This window comes from Oncorhynchus nerka, linkage group LG9b (genome assembly GCF_034236695.1).
Source record: "Oncorhynchus nerka isolate Pitt River linkage group LG9b, Oner_Uvic_2.0, whole genome shotgun sequence".
Taxonomy (NCBI): Eukaryota; Metazoa; Chordata; class Actinopteri; order Salmoniformes; family Salmonidae; genus Oncorhynchus; species Oncorhynchus nerka.
The window spans coordinates 12,739,113-12,758,183 of record NC_088424.1 but is presented as its reverse complement, the minus strand read 5'-3'; the positions used below and the strand labels follow the sequence as shown (position 1 = coordinate 12,758,183).

Genomic DNA, 19,071 nt, shown 5'->3' with positions numbered 1-19,071 from the left:
ATGGAGACTCTCCCCTGACTCTCTCTTTCTCCCAGTCTTTTCAACAGGCAATCAGCCAGTCCTCAGTTCAACTTAGACCACACTGAACCCTGAGGTGTCCCAGTGTCAGTGACCAGATTTTTTTCATATTCAATGAGATATATCTTAAATGACAGCTGTTTGTTAGACTGAATATCAGGATTTTAAATATACTGGAAGGTATATTTTAGCTCAGCCCCTCCAAGTGTATGCCTTCCACCTGTAAACTATGAAAACTACAAAACGTGATAGTTAATGTATGATCAACTTAGTAGATTATATCCTATGTACATATTAACGTGCATCCTTACAATAGTAGTCAGTCTTTATCGTTTGTGTCTTCTTAATATTTGCCTTGAAATACCGTCATTAATGATGGTGAGGACTTATCGTTCCAATTATCCGTCCACATACTGCTTTCAAAAACACCCCCAAGAGAGGCATAATAAGTCATGTCAAACTGTGTAGAATTGCTGAAAATGCATTTAAAAATGTTTTTACAAATTTGGGGGACCCCCAGACCACACGTCTACTGTTCATCTCCCCCAAGATCTACATCACAATTTCGCTCTTGCTTTAAAGATGAAATCTGCATTAGGATAAACAGTGCCACAAATAGGCGTGCCTTTGTTGTTTTGGTTCTGTTGATAAAACAGAGTGACGTGTCAAGCAGCGTGCTTGCAAAAATTGCAGTACGTATTCTGCTGTTCTATCGCACGTGCAATGACGTCCGAGGAACAAGTCTTTGTTTTTTGCCTTTACTACTTTGTTGTTGTAATATCCCAAATGGACGTGGAAGTTTCACCAATTAACAATTCCAGCTTTAAAGCCAATCAATCTAAGCCTGTGCGTGATCTGGCCGATGGTGTGTAAAATAGTAGAGTTCCTGTCAGCATGCATGCAAGATTTGGTTATTCTGGGAACCAAGATTATGTGAATAGTGAGATAATTGACAATTGTAAAGAGTACCTGAACACCGAAAACACTTATGTAACCTCACACCTCTAGTTGATTTTCCATTAGTCCATAAAAACAGAAAAGTACTTCTGATGTGGAACATACTGAGGCAAGAGAAGACTGGGTCCGTGTCCAATGAATTAACGAGCCTAGGGTGTACCCCAGACATATGATTACAGTAATTTACATTCCCGTACAGTAAGAGCATCCCATCTACTTACTTAAGTCATTCTTCAGCTTCTGGTAAACGAGTGTCTCGAGACAGGCTCTGCCAGAACACTGAGGTACAATCACAAGTCAGTGAGAGACTTAGCAGGAACCATTGGTTCTCGTTGATACATAACAGGGCATCACGTTTCCTACAGGGCTAGAGTGCTGTGCTAAGGCTTCTTTGGTGCTACTTATCCTTATATGAGAAGGAACCACCTGGTGTAAAACTGTGTGGAACAAATGGTTAACGATGAGGTTTCTAAATCATTGCGGGCAGGAAATGACAGTGACATAAGTCCAATACAAACCGATAATGAATCAGTTTGCCATGGCAGCAGACTGCATTTAGAAGCAATTCAAAGGAAACAACTAAAAAGACTGACGTAAAATTAAAAGAAAACTCCTGGGAACAAAAAATAGGGTAACTATGTGTTCAGTTACAAGGGTAGTGTGTGTGTGTATGTGCACACACTGTATATTTGTGTGTGTGTGTGTGTGTGTGTGTGCATGTAAGAGAGAACATGCAGTGGGGCAAAAAAGTATTTAGTCAGCCACCAATTGTGCAAGTTCTCCCACTTAAAAAGATGAGAGAGGCCTGTAATTTTCATCACAGGTACACTTCAACTATGACAGACAAAATGAGGAAAAAAATCCAGAAAATCACATTGTAGGATTTTTTATGAAATTATTTGCAAATTATGGTGGAAAATAAGTATTTGGTCAATATCCTAATATGATTTTCTGGATTTTTTTTTCTCATTTTGTCTGTCATAGTTGAAGTGTACCTATGATGAAAATTAAATGCCTCTCTCATCTTTTAAAGTGGGAGAACTTGCACAATTGGTGGCTGACTAAATACTTTTTTGCACCACTGTATGTATAAACAGTATTATAAGTATATTGAGTCAGGAAACCCTCATGTTCATGTTGTGTTAATTACCTGTCCTGGGATTGGTGGGATTGTGGGTACTGGGCATCCAGGGGCTCCAGTGGGGACTGGGGGTCTGGTGTCTCCTCCCCTCGCCTCTGTTGTTGGTCGGGGGAGAAGCTGAGCAGATGTCGGCTGCTTTGTGGCTTCCCAGTGGACAGGCTGGAGTTGCTGGCCTCTGACTCCCACACACTGAAACCAGAGGGACAGGGCAGGGCCTTCAGTTACACAAGCCAGGTCAAACACAGCAAGAACAACATAGACTAACACACACACACGTTGATCTGAACATTAGTAGAGTATTAGAGCATTTCCCTTTGAGGACAGAAATGTTCCGCAGTGAATCAGTCACACACAGACACAGACACACACAGATCAAAAATTGTTTCCCATTTGACATTTTGATGTTAACTTAGTGTTTAATTTGTTATGAATCCATAAAGGCTTGTTTTTATCAAAATGGTCAAAATGCCTACACAAGCATGAAACAACCAAGATGGGCGATGAAGACAAGAGGAAGAGTGATCTGAATAACAGATCAGGAAGCAAAGCATTGGTTATAGTGGCCAGAATACAGACCGAAAACCGCACAAAGCTTAACGTGGCGTAGGAGAGGGAAGGCACTCTTGGCTAAACCACACAAACAAACACACACACACACACACACACAAAAAGACACACGGCCATGCGCGCGCGCACCCACAGCGAGAGAGTGAGAGAAAAGAGGATAAACCGTGTGGTCTCCTACTCGAGCCAAAACAATACCAGACACTACAGATCTGAGAGCAGTGTTCAACACAAAGACACACGTCGTCGGGCTCCTTATATAGACAAGTTGTGCAGCAATTGTCAAATGAAAACAGTTACACAAAAAAAAAAGTACACTCCTCAAATTCCTGCAAATGAAAACCAAACGTGGGAGTGAAAAAAAGACTCAACTCAGCAGCAGGAACTTATTCATTGAAAAAAAACATTTCATATTGACTTGAGCTATGACTGGAAACACTGGTGTTGTTTTTATTAAAACTAGTCTCACCATGAGCAGGAAACATTAGCGAAAGTTCGCTCAGCTCCTGACTGGGGTTTACTGAACAAATACTTGTGAGAGGATTTAAAAGGGACATGTCCATTCAGAACGGAGTGGTAGAATACATTTAGAGTCTAAAAATGAAATAGCATCTCCAGGCTGTTTCTCCGAGCCGGCCGGCGTGGAAGGGAAGCAACGCTCCCACATTCCTAGTTCTGGGAAGCTTGAGCGTATGGAAAACTCAGAGCCCCTCTCCTCTCCCGACTCACATCCAACTTTCCGAAGCCTTCCTTCGTGAGGGAATTTTTTGAGGGGGGATGTGGCCTTTTTTCCGAGACATTGGGGGGAAACGCCTAATTTATAAGGCATGTTGGTGAATTATCCAACTCTGGACATAGCAAAGAGCTGACTGACTGACTGGCTGACATAAAATCCACCCATTGATAGATCATTCATTTGCATAGATGATCATATGTAAATGTGGTTGATGTTAAGTCTGGAAACTGGAGGAGAGAGACTCAAACACATTGGTTGTGACATATACTACAGTGACACACTGCATGAGGGCTTGTGGAGGGTTGTCGTGACACACTGTATGAGGGCTTGTGGAGGGTTGTCATGACACACCAGTGACACACACACACACACACACACACACACACACACACACACACACACACACACACACACACACATATACAAACACCACACACACACACACACACAAGCTCACCTTATGGGACCCGTGTTGAGCACGAAGAAGACCAGGACGACCATAAGGCACACAGCCCGTCTCTTTGGAGCCGTCACCTTCAGAACAGTGTTCTGTGGAGTAAGAGACCAATCGATTGATTTCACCTAGCTGGATCTACGCAAGCTATGCATTGGCACAAGCGTTCACCTATCGAATCATGTTAGATCAGTGATTACTTCAGTAAAATGAATCAACCCTTAGGGCCTTGCCCCTGTGCACTTGCGGAGGTCCAAGAGGATTGGATAGGTGTTAACAATGTGGCGAAAATCCCATCACGCTTACCATAGGCCAAGGTGGGGTTACTGCCATATTGCTTAATGCTTCACCTATGAATTCCTCTGAAATCTGATCTTGTCCTATCAGATCCAAAAAGTGATCAAGGGATTGATCAAGAGCACAAGGGACGAAGCAACTTCCTGGAATTAAACACATCCCTGCTCTTCGTGCCTGTCTGAGCCTGTGGCACCGTTCAAATAGATTCAAAAACGCAACCCTTCTTTAAGACAATCACTGCTATGTAAGTGAGTGAAAAGGACAAGTCATGGTTTCCACCCCATTGTTTCCACTTATCTTACGTTTTCGATCTTTCTCAAGCTAAGAAGGAACGGTGCAATTTGAAGGTGTTCAAACCTCCGTGAGAAGTCCATCCAGCTGGGTCCTAAGGGATCCGTTCTCCCGGAGCAGCCTCTGGTTCTCACACAGTGCCCCCCTGAGACGGGCCTCCAGAGCCTGCTGGGCCTCTTTCCTCCTCAGCCTGGAGAGCGTGGCCGAGTCACGGTTCTTCACCATCCTCTGTTGCCGCCGCACCACACACGCCTGGACAGGTGGAGAAGGAGGGACTGATATAATGAATGTGACATGGTTACAGTTCAAAGTTACCGCACATATTCAGCATACAGTTGAAGTCGGAAGTTTACATACACCATACGTTTAAACTCAGTTTTTCACAATTCCTGACATTTAGTCCAAGTAAAAAGTCCCTGTCTTATGTCAGTTAGGATCACCACTTTATTTTAAGAATGTACATTTCTGAATAATATTTAGAGAGAACTATTTATTTCAGCTTTTATTTCTTTCATCGCATTCCCAGTGGGTCAGAAGTTTACATACACTCAATTAGTATTTGGTAGCATTGCCTTTAAATTGTTTCACTTGGGTCAAATGTTTCGGGTAGCCTCCCATAAGCTTCCCACAATAAGTTCGGTGAATTTTGGCCCATTCCTCCTGACAGAGCTGGTGTAACTGAGTCAGGTTTGTAGGCCTCCTTGTTTGCACACACTTTTTCAGTTCTGCCCACCAATTTTCTATGGGATTGAGGTCAGGGCTTTGTGATGGCCACTCCAATACGTTGACTTTGTTGTCCTTAAGCCATTTTGCCACAACTTTGGAAGTATACTTGGGGCCATTGTCCATTTGGAAGACCCATTTGCGACCAAGCTTTAAATTCCTGACTGATGTCTTGAGATGTTGCTTCAATATATTCACAATTTTCCTACCTCATGATGCCATCCATTTTGTGAATTGCACCAGTCCCTCCTGCAGCAAAGCACCCCCACAACATGATGCTGCCACCCCCGTGCTTCACGTTTGGGATGGTGTTTTTCGGCTTGCAAGCCTCTCCCTTCTTCCTCCAAACATAACGATAGTCATTATGGCCAAACAGTTCTATTTTTGTTTCATCAGACCAGAGGACATTTCTCCAAAAAGTACGATCTTTGTCCCCATGTGCAGTTGCAAACCGTAGTCTGGCTTTTTTATGGCAGTTTTGGAGCAGTGGCTTCTTCCTTGCTGAGCGGCCTTTCAGGTTATGTTGATATAGGACTCGTTTTACTCTGGATATAGATACTTTTTTTTACCTGTTTCCTGCAGCATCTTCACAAGGTCCTTTGCTGTTGTTCTGTGATTGATTTGCACTTTTCACACCAAAGTACGTTCATCTCCAGGAGACAGAACGCGTCTCCTCCCTGAGCGGTATGACGGCTGTGTAGTCCCATGGTGTTTATACTTGCGTACCATTGTTTGTACAGATGAACGTGGTACCTTCAGGCATTTGGAAATTGCTCCCAAGGATGAGCCAGACTTGTGGAGGACTACAATTATTTTTCTGAGGCATTGGCTGATTTCTTTTGATTTTCACATGATGTCAAGCAAAGAGGCACTGAGTTTGAAGGTAGGCCTTGAAATACATCCAAAGGTACACCTCCAACTGACTCAAATGATGTCAATTAGTAAATCAGAAGCTTCTAAAGCCATGACATCATTTTCTGGAATTTTCCAAGCTGTTTAAAGGCACAGTCAACTTAGTGTATGTAAACTTCTGAACCACTGGAATTGTGATACAGTGAATTATAAGTGAAATAATCTGTATGTAACCAATGTTGGAAAAATTACTTGTGTCATGCACAAAGTAGATGTCCTAAACGACTTGCCAAAATTATAGTTTGTTAACAAGAAATTTGCTGAGTGGTTGAAAAAATGAGATTCCAACCTAAGTGTATGTAAACTTCCGACTTTCACTGTACATACAGTATGTGGTCCACGTGAGAATCAAACCCACACCAACTCACGAACACCATGCTTATTAACTCCACCTATTCCGAACAAACATGAACAATTCAAAAAGGATGTCCGCAACACAGCAGAATTCAAAGATGATATGACACGAGTACATTGGCCTTGGCATGCAGATGGCATTGGCTGTGTGTTTACAAAACCAAATCTGGTGACACCAGTTACACCAGACATAAGCCATATCCGGCAGTAAACCCTTTTGGACGCCATCTTGACTGTTCAGACAGGGCAGGCTATTTGTTTGTCTAACACAGCACATCACACTCAGTCACATACTCACAAAAAAACAAAAACAAAAAGAGGTGCAGCTGCTGCGAAAGGTGGAAAAAGTGACCCAGAATCATCAATTACAAGCTGATAATGACTCCAGCATGTTTCCCCAGAACGGACCTCATACGTCCTAACTTCACGCACATGTACAGACACACACACACAGCCTTTTTCCATGACTGAGTGGGCTGGGAGCTGGATGGACATTGTTAGGACGCCGACATAATTAATGGTGAGATTATTTAAGCACGGCCATCCAGGGAGAGATAGAAGGGGACAGGACATTCTCAGTGTTAAATAATGACCCATAGAGGAATGCTCTTGCAATGTTTTAGGGGAAAAAAATATGATTCAAAGAAACAGGATAAAGTGCACAGGTTAGTCCTACCAGTTCCATTTTATTTTTAGAAGGCAGACAGCCATTGTTTACGTAAACTCAGAGCCAGACACTCAAGAGTCTAGTAACTGGCATACAGTCTGTTGTCCTCCAATGCCCTCTCAGAGTCTTTCTACCACTGAGCCACAGACCACAGGAGAACCCTGCTATAGCATTCAAACGGCTTTGTCTGCTGCAGCCCATTTCTGAGGCCATGCGTCATAGCATTTCCAACAGCACAGATTTCAGGGCTATGCAAATTCAGACCACACATTTTATTTGGTCTCTGTTGAGGGGGGGAACCCTGCCATCGGTGACCTCTTGGGAAAATCGAAAAGTGCATGTCTGGTTACCCAATAGTGGGGTTGGGGGGTGGGGTACGTGTCCTGCAAGGGGAAAATGATACCCTGCCTTTAGTAACTACTACATTGCCAACAGTACAAACTCCCCCTCCTCCACAATGGTAGACTGTCAGCAATCTAGCACTTCAGTGACTGTGGGGTAAACTGGGAGTTGGGAACATAATCTGAATACGAGGCTGAAAATTAGAATTATGTGAAACAATGAGTTGGTGCTCTGAAGAGATGTAGATTACAGCGTGGTTGTTGATTGGAGGATGGGATGTTTGTTGTTGTTGATGTAAAACTCTGGACAGTGGGGGGAATGGGGAAATCAGCAGTTTTTGTGTGGTGAGATAACATCAAGCTCGGAGGACCATGAAGTTATTGTTTTACGGTATTGCTTTAAATTGCCCTAGCCCTTTTTATGCAGTGCCTTTGTTAACAAACTACTCCCAGACATGAGTGTGGATGCATGCACAAGCACGTGTTAATCTTAGAATTGGCATCTACCTGTGAGGGATGTCTACTTTGTACTAGTAAAGAAATTGGTTTTAACAGTACCCAAAGCCATCCAGTGATTTTATTTTATCATGGGAAAAGAGCTAATGCGTACAGCAAATACTACAATGTGGGTTTGATTGGATTTAAGCCATACGCTACTGTACTGTACACAGACTTACAGTACAGTACATGAACAGGATGTCTTCAAAGATAGTGAATTACGTTCCAGCAAAGGCTTTTCGAGCCTTCTCCACCATGAGCCATACAAATTATCTATCTATCTATCATCCCTACTGTACTAGTCTGTTCATTTTTCTGAATCAAGATTTTTTCTTTTTTTAACTGCTTTTTGAAAACCATTCATCCTATTCCTTGGCCGTCGATTCCAGTTCCAGGAGCATCAAGAAGACATTTTGGCAGGAAGTTGGCCTCCTAAATTACACTATGATTATCTAGCAGCGTCTCTGCATAGCCTCCCCCTGCTTTGTAGAAGCACAGCCATAAATTGATATGAAATGTAATTTGTCAAAAACAGTGCAGCCAAGCCAGTGATGCTACTACAGTGCATTAAAACAACAAGGAACATGGATTATGTCAGTGAGAGGCTAAATTGGCAGTGGCAAAACTACAGGGTCCTACATAGATTACTGTATTGAGTCGCTCCATGTAATTTCAGCAAGCCATGACACCCACCATCTCTGATTGTTCCGAAATTGTTTCTGTTGTTAGAAAAAGATAGGATTGGCATTCCTTGAAACGTTATTTTGTTCAAATGTCATTTTATTAATTTATTGCACCCATAAAATGGGCCATTTTAATATATAGGGTTCAGATACTCAATAAATATAGTACCCAACATCCGATGTGGACCAAACGTCTTCCTAACAATGATTAAGACATGAGGACCCCCCCCCCCCCCCCCCCCCCCCTCCCCAAAATTCAAAAGCTACCCACGGAACTCCCACAACCCCATGCCAATCCAACCCCAACAACCAGTATACAGTATCAGTTCTCTATGTTTGATAATATGAAGCTGAAGCTTGGAGTAATGCTTCTTCATACTATGTAATGTATTCCCTGTGAATCTGTTTCCCCCCCTATTCAGAGAAATGTGTAATTGAAGTTGCTCGTATTATTTACCATAAAGTAGTGTACAAGTTCCAGGTTTTACCCACTGGATGCCACAGATCCAAAAAACATTACCAGATTCACAGGGAATACATTACATAGTATGGAGAAGCAATATTATAAACCACAGCTTCATACTACATGTCAAACTTAGATAACTAATACTGAATACTGGTTGTTGGGGTTGAGATTGGCATGTGGTGTGGGGGTCTATGGGTGGCCTTTGATTTCTCATGTCTTACTTATTAGTAGGAAGAAGTTTGGTCCAAATTGTATTTGGGTACTACATTCATTGACTATTATCTGAAACCTATACATTTTAAATGCCAATTTGGGTGAAATCAATTTGCCTAATTTCTGAGATCAAATTATATTTCAACAAAATAACTACAGAAACTATTTCAGAACAACCCGAGATGGTGGGTATCTAAATCCTCTTTCTTGTGCGTACCTTTTTGGAGAGTAGCTTCCAGCATTGTGTTCTGGTTTATTCCATGATTTATTCACTCAAATTAAATGCACACAGTGGTGACACGTCTAGCCTAAGTCATATCTTACTCCAGTCAACATATGTGCTCACTCAACAAGCCTGGGTCTGCCCAGTGTCCATCCAGACATCAGGAGGGAGGTGGGAGTCATCAAGAGATATGGGTGTATACTGCCTGGGGGGCTTGGTGGTCTCAGACAGGTGGAGGAGGGATGAGGCTGGTAGTTAGGAGGGCAAGGCCACTTTAAAACCCACAGGGCCTGAGAGTGGTCAGACAGAAATGGAGCACCTGGATTTTTACTGTGGTAACACTTACCTGGAGGAGTTTGTCTCACGGATGCAACATGCTGTCTCACGGATAGAACATGTTGTCTCACGGATAGAACATGTTGTCTCACGGATAGAACATGTTGTCTCACGGATAGAACATGTTGTCTCACAGATGTAACATGTTGTCTCACAGATGTAACATGTTGTCTCACGGATAGAACATGTTGTCTCACGGATGTAACATGTTGTCTCACGGATGTAACATGTTGTCTCACGGATGTAAAAATGTTGTCTCACGGATGTAACATGTTGTCTCACAGATAGAACATGTTGTCTCACGGATAGAACATGTTGTCTCACGGATAGAACATGTTGTCTCACGGATGTAACATGTTGTCTCACGGATGTAAAAATGTTGTCTCACGGATGTAACATGTTGTCTCACAGATAGAACATGTTGTCTCACGGATAGAACATGTTGTCTCACGGATAGAACATGTTGTCTCACGGATAGAACATGTTGTCTCACGGATAGAACATGTTGTCTCACAGATAGAACATGTTGTCTCACGGATGTAACATGTTGTCTCACGGATGTAACATGTTGTCTCACGGATGTAAAAATGTTGTCTCACGGATGTAACATGTTGTCTCACGGATAGAACATGTTGTCTCACGGATAGAACATGTTGTCTCACGGATGTAACATGTTGTCTCACGGATAGAACATGTTGTCTCACGGATGTAACATGAGTAGAGTGATGGGGTCTGTCCTTATGTGGTTGGTAAGTTATATCATCAACATTTTGCAGCCTAAAATAGGTCAATAACATGATGTGGTGAGGAGAGATTGGAAACATCTCAAACAATGTTTTCTTGTAACGTAGAACATATATCTGAAACGTATACCTGTCTCATAACAACTGGGATATTTCAGCTTGTTCTTAAAAAGTTCCCTCAAGTGAAGATATATTTAGATTTGGCGTGTTGGCACAGTGTTGCGTCATCGCTGAGTAAATGTTAGTAGTACTGGGGATGGAGTGTTGGTGCCTGGTCGTTCATGTGACATAGGAAAGACCCTCACATTAGGCTACTCGCCCATTCCAACAAGGTGACATAAGGACAGCTGGGGTGACTGGTTTATTTAGCCTTGTCTTGAAGAAATAATAACGTATAACAGTTAACCACAGTTTAGGACCATGTGTAGCACTGTGGTAGTGAAAATTATATTGTTTGACTTTTCTAAAAGTGAAGAAAGTGGATAAGCTAAATATAAAATCATTTAAAAAATATCTTATTGTTTAGGAGGCAGGACTTTCTCCAATAAAATTTATAATTATTATATCTGTGTTAAGCTACAAAATGTGGGTTTTACAGTGGTAAAGCTTAGCAAAAATATTTCACCCATTAGTAGCCCTAGTAATTGCTATCGAGTTGTTGGCTCAGTCAGATTATTTACAACTTGTCGACCATGACTGGAAATTATGACAATTAAATATTTATATAGTAGCTCAGAGGCGTAAAACTATTATTTTTTTTTTTTTAAATAATAATAATAATTTCCTACTTCCTCACTATGATGGTGCTATTTTCAGACCACATCATGACCCTAGCTAAACTATTGGACAACTTCAGAGAATGAGAGGCTGTGATAGGTTGAGCTACATTTTGAATATATCAGGGCTAAGGGATGATATTAGGTACAAGGCGAAGCCAGAAACAACGGTCATGTTTTACCGGTGATGGCAACGATTGTTTTTATCTCCTCTTTGGTTTGAAACAGGGAGATACATCACCCATCTTCCTGTGGGCCTCCTTGTCCTTACGCTCTGGGCACAGCCACAGACAGTTAGTCTTTTCAAAAGATCCATTCAGACATTGTGCCCTGCTCAGGTTCCCAGGGGGTTAAAGGTCAAACACAATTGATTACCAGCCTTACATGAGCCCCCAGAATGGGAGGAGGAGGAAGACTATGTCGTGTTCTCCCTGACCTGACGGTTGGTCCGTCAATGTAAGCAACCCCCCCCCCCCCCCCTCCACACACACAAACACACAAAATCCATCCTTGTCTTCTAGCAAGGAGACAAGCCATGACACAGCAAAATGCTTGATTTCAAAGAAAATTCCTGGCACTACATTCTGGCCATCACATAGCCACGTAAGCTTTGGAGATGGCTAACAGTTCTAACACATAGTGAGACTCAAAGAAGGTCTGGAATCAAACAGTTTCCTTTGGCAAATTGCAACAGGATGTCCATCCAGCCCTTGGCTTCCAATTTGGATACATTGCAATTAATTAGACTGAAGTAATTCAATTTGATAGAAAGCAGACACACGGAGGTCAGATCCATTTCAATGTCAAACGTACCTCAGTGTTCACTGCTGTGCTGTGATAGGTCACCGTCATGGGATGGGCATGGCCAGTGAGGGCAGTGGTCCCCATGGTAACATGGGGGACAGTTGGCATGGTGACCACCTGGTTGGTGACAGCGAGGAAGGCAGGGGCTGGGGAAGTGATCTGGGGTCCAATCACCTGTTTCGGCTTGAGATGCATTGTGTGAACTGCTGATGACAAAGACCAGATGCAGAGTTAAGACATAGTTCAACCCTTCTGTCTGTCTGTTTTAGCCCTGTCTCAGACCTGGATTAGCTTTAGGCTATGGCATGACAGAGTAAGACGAGTTAAAGCGCATGCAGATCTGAGACCATCCCATGTCCCACTGGGGCCTTTTCCACTTAAGAGTACATCACTGTAATAATTGATGGATTACTGTCATAGTAAACAGCATTTTTCAGCTGGGGAACATGTACAATCGCTCTTTACAAAGCTCATCTCATACGATCAGGCCTGGATTCAGATAGTATTCTATTTTATCTTCTTCCTAACCAGACTGTAGTTTTTTTCTCACCCTCACCCACGATCACTAAGGATGTCTGGTCACCTGTATGGGTTATTGACCCCCCCCCCCCCAAAAAAAAAAAAAAACCTCATCAACACCCCGGATCCATCCCACTCCATGTCCAGAGTCATGCTAGTTACTCTGTAATAACACAAGTAGCCCTAAGTTCCTACTGAGGTTAAAGTATTTTAGTCGGGCTACTAATGGGCCATGACATTACTGTCTCAGAGAGAACTTGGATGACTACTGTGAATAGGGACCATTGGAGGAGGTGAGTAGTTGTACTGATGACATCAAGGCCTATACGATGGATGTATCCGTTTGATCATTGGCATATAATTTAGGGTTATGGCAGTTACAGATGATGTGAGTGTGCTTTGCGCTGACGTTCATGAAATATATGTTTTTAAACATGAATATTTCCACACAGTGGTTTTCAAACTCTGTCCTTGAGGTTCCTGCAGGGTATACACTGGCCGGTCATAAGCCAGACACAGTGTTGCTGTAATTGAGGAGGAGGCAGTAGTCTTCTTTGAACAAGAGACAACAGACTGAGGACACCTTGTGGTCAAGAGCCACATGTGCAGTCATAGAGAATACAAATGCATAGAACTGTTCCACTTTCATTTTGGATGATGAGTTGGCTTTTACTTTTCTTTCAAATGCCACAATCGGGTATACAGACGACATGCACTTAGACCACTTCAGATAGGGAAATGGGTCACTAGATTTTTTTATTTGAGTCATTTAGCAGAAGCTCTTATACAGAGCGACTTACTGCAGTGAGTGCATACATCTTCCACTGGTCCCCCGTGGGAATTGAACCCACAACCCTGGCATTGCAAACGCCATGCTCTACCAACTGAGCTACACGGGAGCAAATCAAAGGACTATTGGACTTTGAGCAAGCCAAATAACCTGAATTACTTCAGTGAATAAGACACACCAATATAGATGGACATTAATGACAACAAACTGTGCACATTATTCAAATCCCCGGTAAAGACATTTGATTGTGTGAAGACAACACAAGACTACAACAGAATGAACATTCTCTCACCAGTAGAGGGGGCAGTAGCATGGACGGTCACAGGCGGTGGTGCCTTGACCACTGAGACCACAGTCTGTAGGCTAACGGGCTGGATGACAATGGTCCTGGTTTTGAGAAAAGGGGCCACAGGCTGTGTTAGAGGGACAGAGGGGGGCGGTTTGGGCTGGATTGACACCCTCTGGGGTGGGTGGGCAGGTCGCTTGGTAGGCTTGGCTGGCAGGAAGAGAATGATAGAATAAGAGATCAATAAAAAAAGAGCGTGATAAATACATTCACATTTACGTCATTTTGCAGACGCTCTTATTATGAGCGATTTACGGTAGCGAGTGGGATAAACTATAATATGTGTATAACCAGACAGGTTCAATGATTTTCTGAAGATAAAAAAAAAAGAAAGCGTCCCACATTTTGACATACACGACACCATATATCCACCATATTGTTACATATCAATGATTTATCATGAGTGTTTTAGCTGACCTGAAGAGACGTCCTACCTCTGGGAGATTGGCTGACCCACTTGTGCATTTTCTTTCCAGGAGTGAGCATTGTCGGCAAAGGCTGCACAGACACGGCATCCTCCTGCTCGTAGGGATATGCGTGCACAAGAGAGAAGTGAGTGAGACTCGTGAGTGGTTAGCCTTAACACAGAGTGTTATGTGAAGCGTAGACTTACTTTCAGAGACAGTGGTGACAGTGAGGAGGTATCACTGAGTGCTGATCCAGGTGATAGGGAGGATCCAGGAACTCCAACACCTGCCAACGTAACAATAGGAACTCAATCCAACTATCTGTCAGCAGAGGCATCACATTACAGTGTCTCTTCCTCTTTAACGTCCCATGTGAATGAATAGTCATTCTACCCAATACAGTACGGGGGGGGCTCACAGGTGCAACTTTCCCACGCCAAAGACATCCACCTAATGTCTACTGACATGGGGGTGACCAGAGGGACTGTGTGTGTGTGTGTGTACTGTATGTGATTTGTAATCTATTACCAGGAAGTCACAGGGTTCTGGGAGGGTTTCTGACAGTCGTCTTCACTTACTTTGCCTTGGTATGGGGCCAACAACCCAATCTTGAGTCATGGCTGTTATAGGTTAACTGAAAGTGACGCAATGCTGGTGATTTTTTTTTACCTGTGCAGCAAGCGTCAGTATCTCCACTGGTGAAGGATCTCCATTGTAACAGATGAATGTCATTCACCTGAGAAAGGTGCAGTCTTGTTAACTGTCACACAGTAGGATAATAACACACAGCATTACATAGAGGTTGAAATGTGTTGCACTACCTCTTTCAGTGATGTTTCATCACGTGGTGTGAACTCGAATTCTTGAAGGAGTTCCTCTGCATCACTTAGGTTCTCAAGTTCTTCAAATAAGTTGATGTCTGTAACAACGTTGCAGGAGGAAGAGATCCGTGAAATATTACAACGTCGCTAATTATATATGTTTCAAGGTTGCAAAAGATTATTCAAACTTTCCAAAGTAGCTTCAATACATTCAAAGATGCAGCAAGATGGGGGGGAAGTTGCTTATGGCCATCTCAGTCAAAACGTTGGGTTTGTAATGCTGAGTATGAGCACCAAAACGCATGTTATATATTGAACACAGCAGTGATTGAATTTGGCATGAGCTCACCGAGGCCGAATACTGGCCCTTCAAATGTTCTACTGTTTGAGCCCGTTCCTCTTATAGAATATTATCTCAAAAGTATTGTGGAGCTCCTGCACCTAAATGTAAACAATACCGGCACCTATTTTATTCCATGTCAAGCAGTGGAATACGTACACGGTTTAATTATACTGTTAGGTGGCATCTCATTTCCTGACAGTCAATGAAGTTGCACGCAATGATGTATATAGGGTTTATACACATCATTGGTCGCATGTAGCTAGCGTTTACAACACAGCTATTTATGTAATAACAAAGATTATATAAGCATCGCACCTACCCCATTCACCATCCTGGTCAATGCAAATATCCGCTAAATCGCTGCCAAAAGGGCCATACTGTAAATTACTGTCTAAATCCAACCGTAACTCTGCCATTTCGCTAATGTTACGAATTCTCAAAATCGTCACAACAAAGAATACGTGGTCACATTTCCTTGTTTGGCGTCGACTTTCCACCATAGAGATAGATAGAGCACTCATCTTTGTATCACTGCCAGTTTAGCATATGTTACAACAAGGGCTATCTCAATTTTAAAGTAGCTCATTTTCTTCTTTATTGGCTATTTGCTCCCAACCCATAGAAATCCCCACCCAGTTGGCTACTTTAAAATGGTGAAAGCCCTCAATGGCAATCTCAATTTTAAAATGGTTATAGCCATGATGAGTCCTCTATCTATCTCAATGTTCTCCACTGTAACGGCTGTGTAATCCTCTGTGTAAACCAACACGTCCTGCTATTAGTACGGACCACGAAGAGGGACATTTGGCTACAAACCAAGTGTTCTCAGAGGCTGTTCTTGACAAAACACAACAACTATTTGAACTAGCAGCACACCTGACATCCACAATTTTAACATAGACGGTAACTTCATCATGTGGATTATAGAAATAAAATAAATGGATATAAGTATTTGGAAGTAGAAGGGTATCCTTCTGGTAGATGTATGTTTAGACAGAAATTCTGAAATAAGACATCTATTCCAGATACACCATGGAGCTCAACAGGCATATTTACAATTATTGTAATCTGCTTTGATCAAACTTTTTAGACCTTACTCAATGGATATGTCCGTAGTAGAAAAAAAACTGTAGGTGTCCTGCAACGTAGACAGACACCTATGAAACATTTAATGGTACACAGGGGAAAATGGGGACAGCTATTCTGACAGCTATGTAGTACTTTATTATTATTGATATAAATCATCTTTGTCATTTTAAATGTCCTTGATTTGAGTGTGGCTATCGGATCCGGCTCCACGAGGGGGCAAAGGGGGCTTAACCCCATCAGTTGAAACGTATGCCATTAGTTTTATGTCACTATATAAAAATAGCAAAAAAATGTAAATGATTGAGTGACAGGTTAACGCAAAATCAGTATCTACACCGCGCTGTGTCAGCACAATGGACAGAGCGTGCCCCGGTGTGCGTAGGGGGGCTATGGAAAGCCCATGGAGTGGTTAGGTATGACTGCTTTGGTTTTCCATAAAAAGCAGGGGGAAAATGCTTCTCATTTGTGGTAGGATAAGTAAATAATGTGATACACCTCTGCCTTTAATATTTGATTTAGATTTATAAATGCGGGGTCAAGTTTACCGTTGAAGCTGCTTCACTCAACTCTGCCTCATGCCCCACCACTACAGAGTTCAGTTAGCTTCCTAGCCAAGCATTAGTGTTATTAGCCTTAGCCTATTTAGCTAGCTCAAACCAGCTAATCTGCCACAATGGCTATCAGAAATTGATGATGCTGTCGAGCTCCAGCTAGCTCCGCGTGAGGGGCTATTATCCTGGCGATGCTTGCTGAAGGGTAGGTAGCACCCTTCAACAAGCACGGCCAGGATAATGACTCCACAGCCTCCTCCGACTGTTCCTGACGATCTTGGAACAGAGGACTCATACCCTACCCGCAGGTTTTCTGTCCATTTTTTTTCTTCATTTAATAGCAACTGGTTTATAGGGAGAGAGTGTCTGGATTACTCGGTTACTGCAGATGTAGTATTTTGTTTCCCATGTCAAAAGTTCTGTGTCAACAGGTCTGAAGCCTATATTCAGTCCCAAAACAGCCTTACTTTAGTTTGTAGGGTGCTGTCCATTGTGCTGATATAGCGAGGCAAAGACGCTACAGATTTCGCACCGACCTCTCACTTCAAAATCATTCAATCAATGGTCTCGGACTCTCGGCATTTGAACTTCATGTTTATTGTGGTAAAAGCTTGATATAAGCAGAATTCAATATAATTCCAATGCAAGTACCCCCTAAAATTGTTCCCCTCACTGATTTCAACTGGCCCCTTAGTCACTTTATCCTGGTGCCGGATCTGGTGGCTATACTAATGTGTTTAATTTCATCCACTCTGTTTTTATGCATCAGGAAGGCAGGAGTCACCCATCGACTACAGGAACACTGCTCCCCACACCAGTACAATGAGCCCAACTTTGAGGTGCACTTTGGGCACAAGAGCTGAAAGAAAACAAGGGAGACTTTGAAGACACTTCATATAACAAGTAAACGCTGAGTTAGTGGTTCTCAATGGTAGTCATCAAGGAGTCCCATTTGTAGGTTTTCATCCCCACAAACCTATCATTCAGTTTGAATTCTGTTTAATTAACTCATCTGCTAAATGTAGTTAGTCAGTAAGACTGCTTTATATTGTGTTAAGATACATGAATACGAAATAATAATACCAAATGTTCAAGCATAATAAGTGCACAAAAATTAAATGCATTCTTATTTCACATTGAACAATGTGACAAAAATGGACTTGAACTGATAATAATAAACAGTCCCAAATCTTCGCGGACATAACAGACCCTACTGTTGAATGGTATAACAAAACGCACAGCTTTTTTTGCTTACTTTACATCAGGTTTAAGTTGCTGGAGTTTGGCGTATGCATCCCCAAAGTTCATTTTGTGACATTTCACCAAGTAAGCAGTCACCACCGCCGCACTCTGACTATGCCCTACACGGCTAAAACAAAAAAACTCAATTACATGTCAAATGCATGTGAGGCTATCATCATGATGTGCATTAGGCGACTCCAGATTTGATAGGGCTCGCGCACCAATGCACAAGGACAGCTTTTGATGCCTTGCAAGCATCGCATATGAAGAGGATGCAGTCATCCAGGTGGCTGAGTAGGTCTGTGGAGGACTCATCCAGGGCATGGATACGCTTCATCCTAAATGACCCATCAGGTGAAGTGGGCTGCTCTGAGTCCACTGAAAGTATGTAGGTAATGCCAGCATTAGTCAGATCCTGGGCATCTTTTAGGTCGGATGCCGCGCCGATGTAGACTCCATCCTCTAGCCGAACATTGGCTTGTCATCAAGGATTTCTCTGGGGTAGAAGACCAGTGGCACTGAAAAGACTGCGAGATGCATGACTGATATAGAGAATATGGAAGTCGTTAGCTAACTGGTCATTTTTTACAAAAATTCTGTACTAGATAGCTATGTTCCTGATAATCAAACTATAACATTTACAGTACCAGTCAAAAGTTTGGACACACTTACTCATTCAAAGGTTTTCTTTATTTTTACAATTTTCTACATTGTAGAATAATAGTGAAGACATCAAAACTATGAAATCCTGCAGCCACTACTGGTT

General features: G+C 42.4%; 2 protein-coding genes across 5 annotated transcripts in view; both read right to left on the bottom strand.

Annotated features, from left to right (window-relative positions):
* Positions 1–15,959, bottom strand: part of LOC115114283 (cyclic AMP-dependent transcription factor ATF-6 alpha-like) — a 47,733-nt gene extending 31,774 nt beyond the window's left edge. For 2 of the 4 annotated variants that reach the window (XM_029642390.2, XM_029642392.2), the window contains exons 1-10: positions 15,743–15,959; positions 15,081–15,178; positions 14,929–14,995; positions 14,466–14,545; positions 14,287–14,371; positions 13,799–14,002; positions 12,207–12,403; positions 4,525–4,710; positions 3,874–3,965; positions 2,126–2,305 (exon numbers count right to left, since the gene is read on the bottom strand). In XM_029642390.2, the coding sequence (XP_029498250.2) occupies positions 2,126–2,305; positions 3,874–3,965; positions 4,525–4,710; positions 12,207–12,403; positions 13,799–14,002; positions 14,287–14,371; positions 14,466–14,545; positions 14,929–14,995; positions 15,081–15,178; positions 15,743–15,944 (1,391 nt within the window). In that variant the 5' untranslated portion in view covers positions 15,945–15,959. Of the gene's footprint in view, positions 1–2,125; positions 2,306–3,873; positions 3,966–4,524; positions 4,711–12,206; positions 12,404–13,798; positions 14,003–14,286; positions 14,372–14,465; positions 14,546–14,928; positions 14,996–15,080; positions 15,179–15,738 lie in introns of all 4 variants that reach the window. The other 2 variants (XM_029642391.2, XM_029642393.2) reach the window with 2 other exon arrangements.
* A 1,798-nt stretch (positions 15,960–17,757) lies between these two features.
* Positions 17,758–18,642, bottom strand: LOC115114822 (dual specificity protein phosphatase 12-like). The gene is made up of 3 exons (XM_029643319.1): positions 18,527–18,642; positions 18,324–18,432; positions 17,758–17,922 (listed from the first exon to the last, which is right to left on the bottom strand). The coding sequence occupies exons 1-3, from the start codon at positions 18,640–18,642 to the stop codon at positions 17,758–17,760; spliced, it is 390 nt and encodes a 129-aa protein (XP_029499179.1).
* Positions 18,643–19,071: the final 429 nt, after the last annotated feature.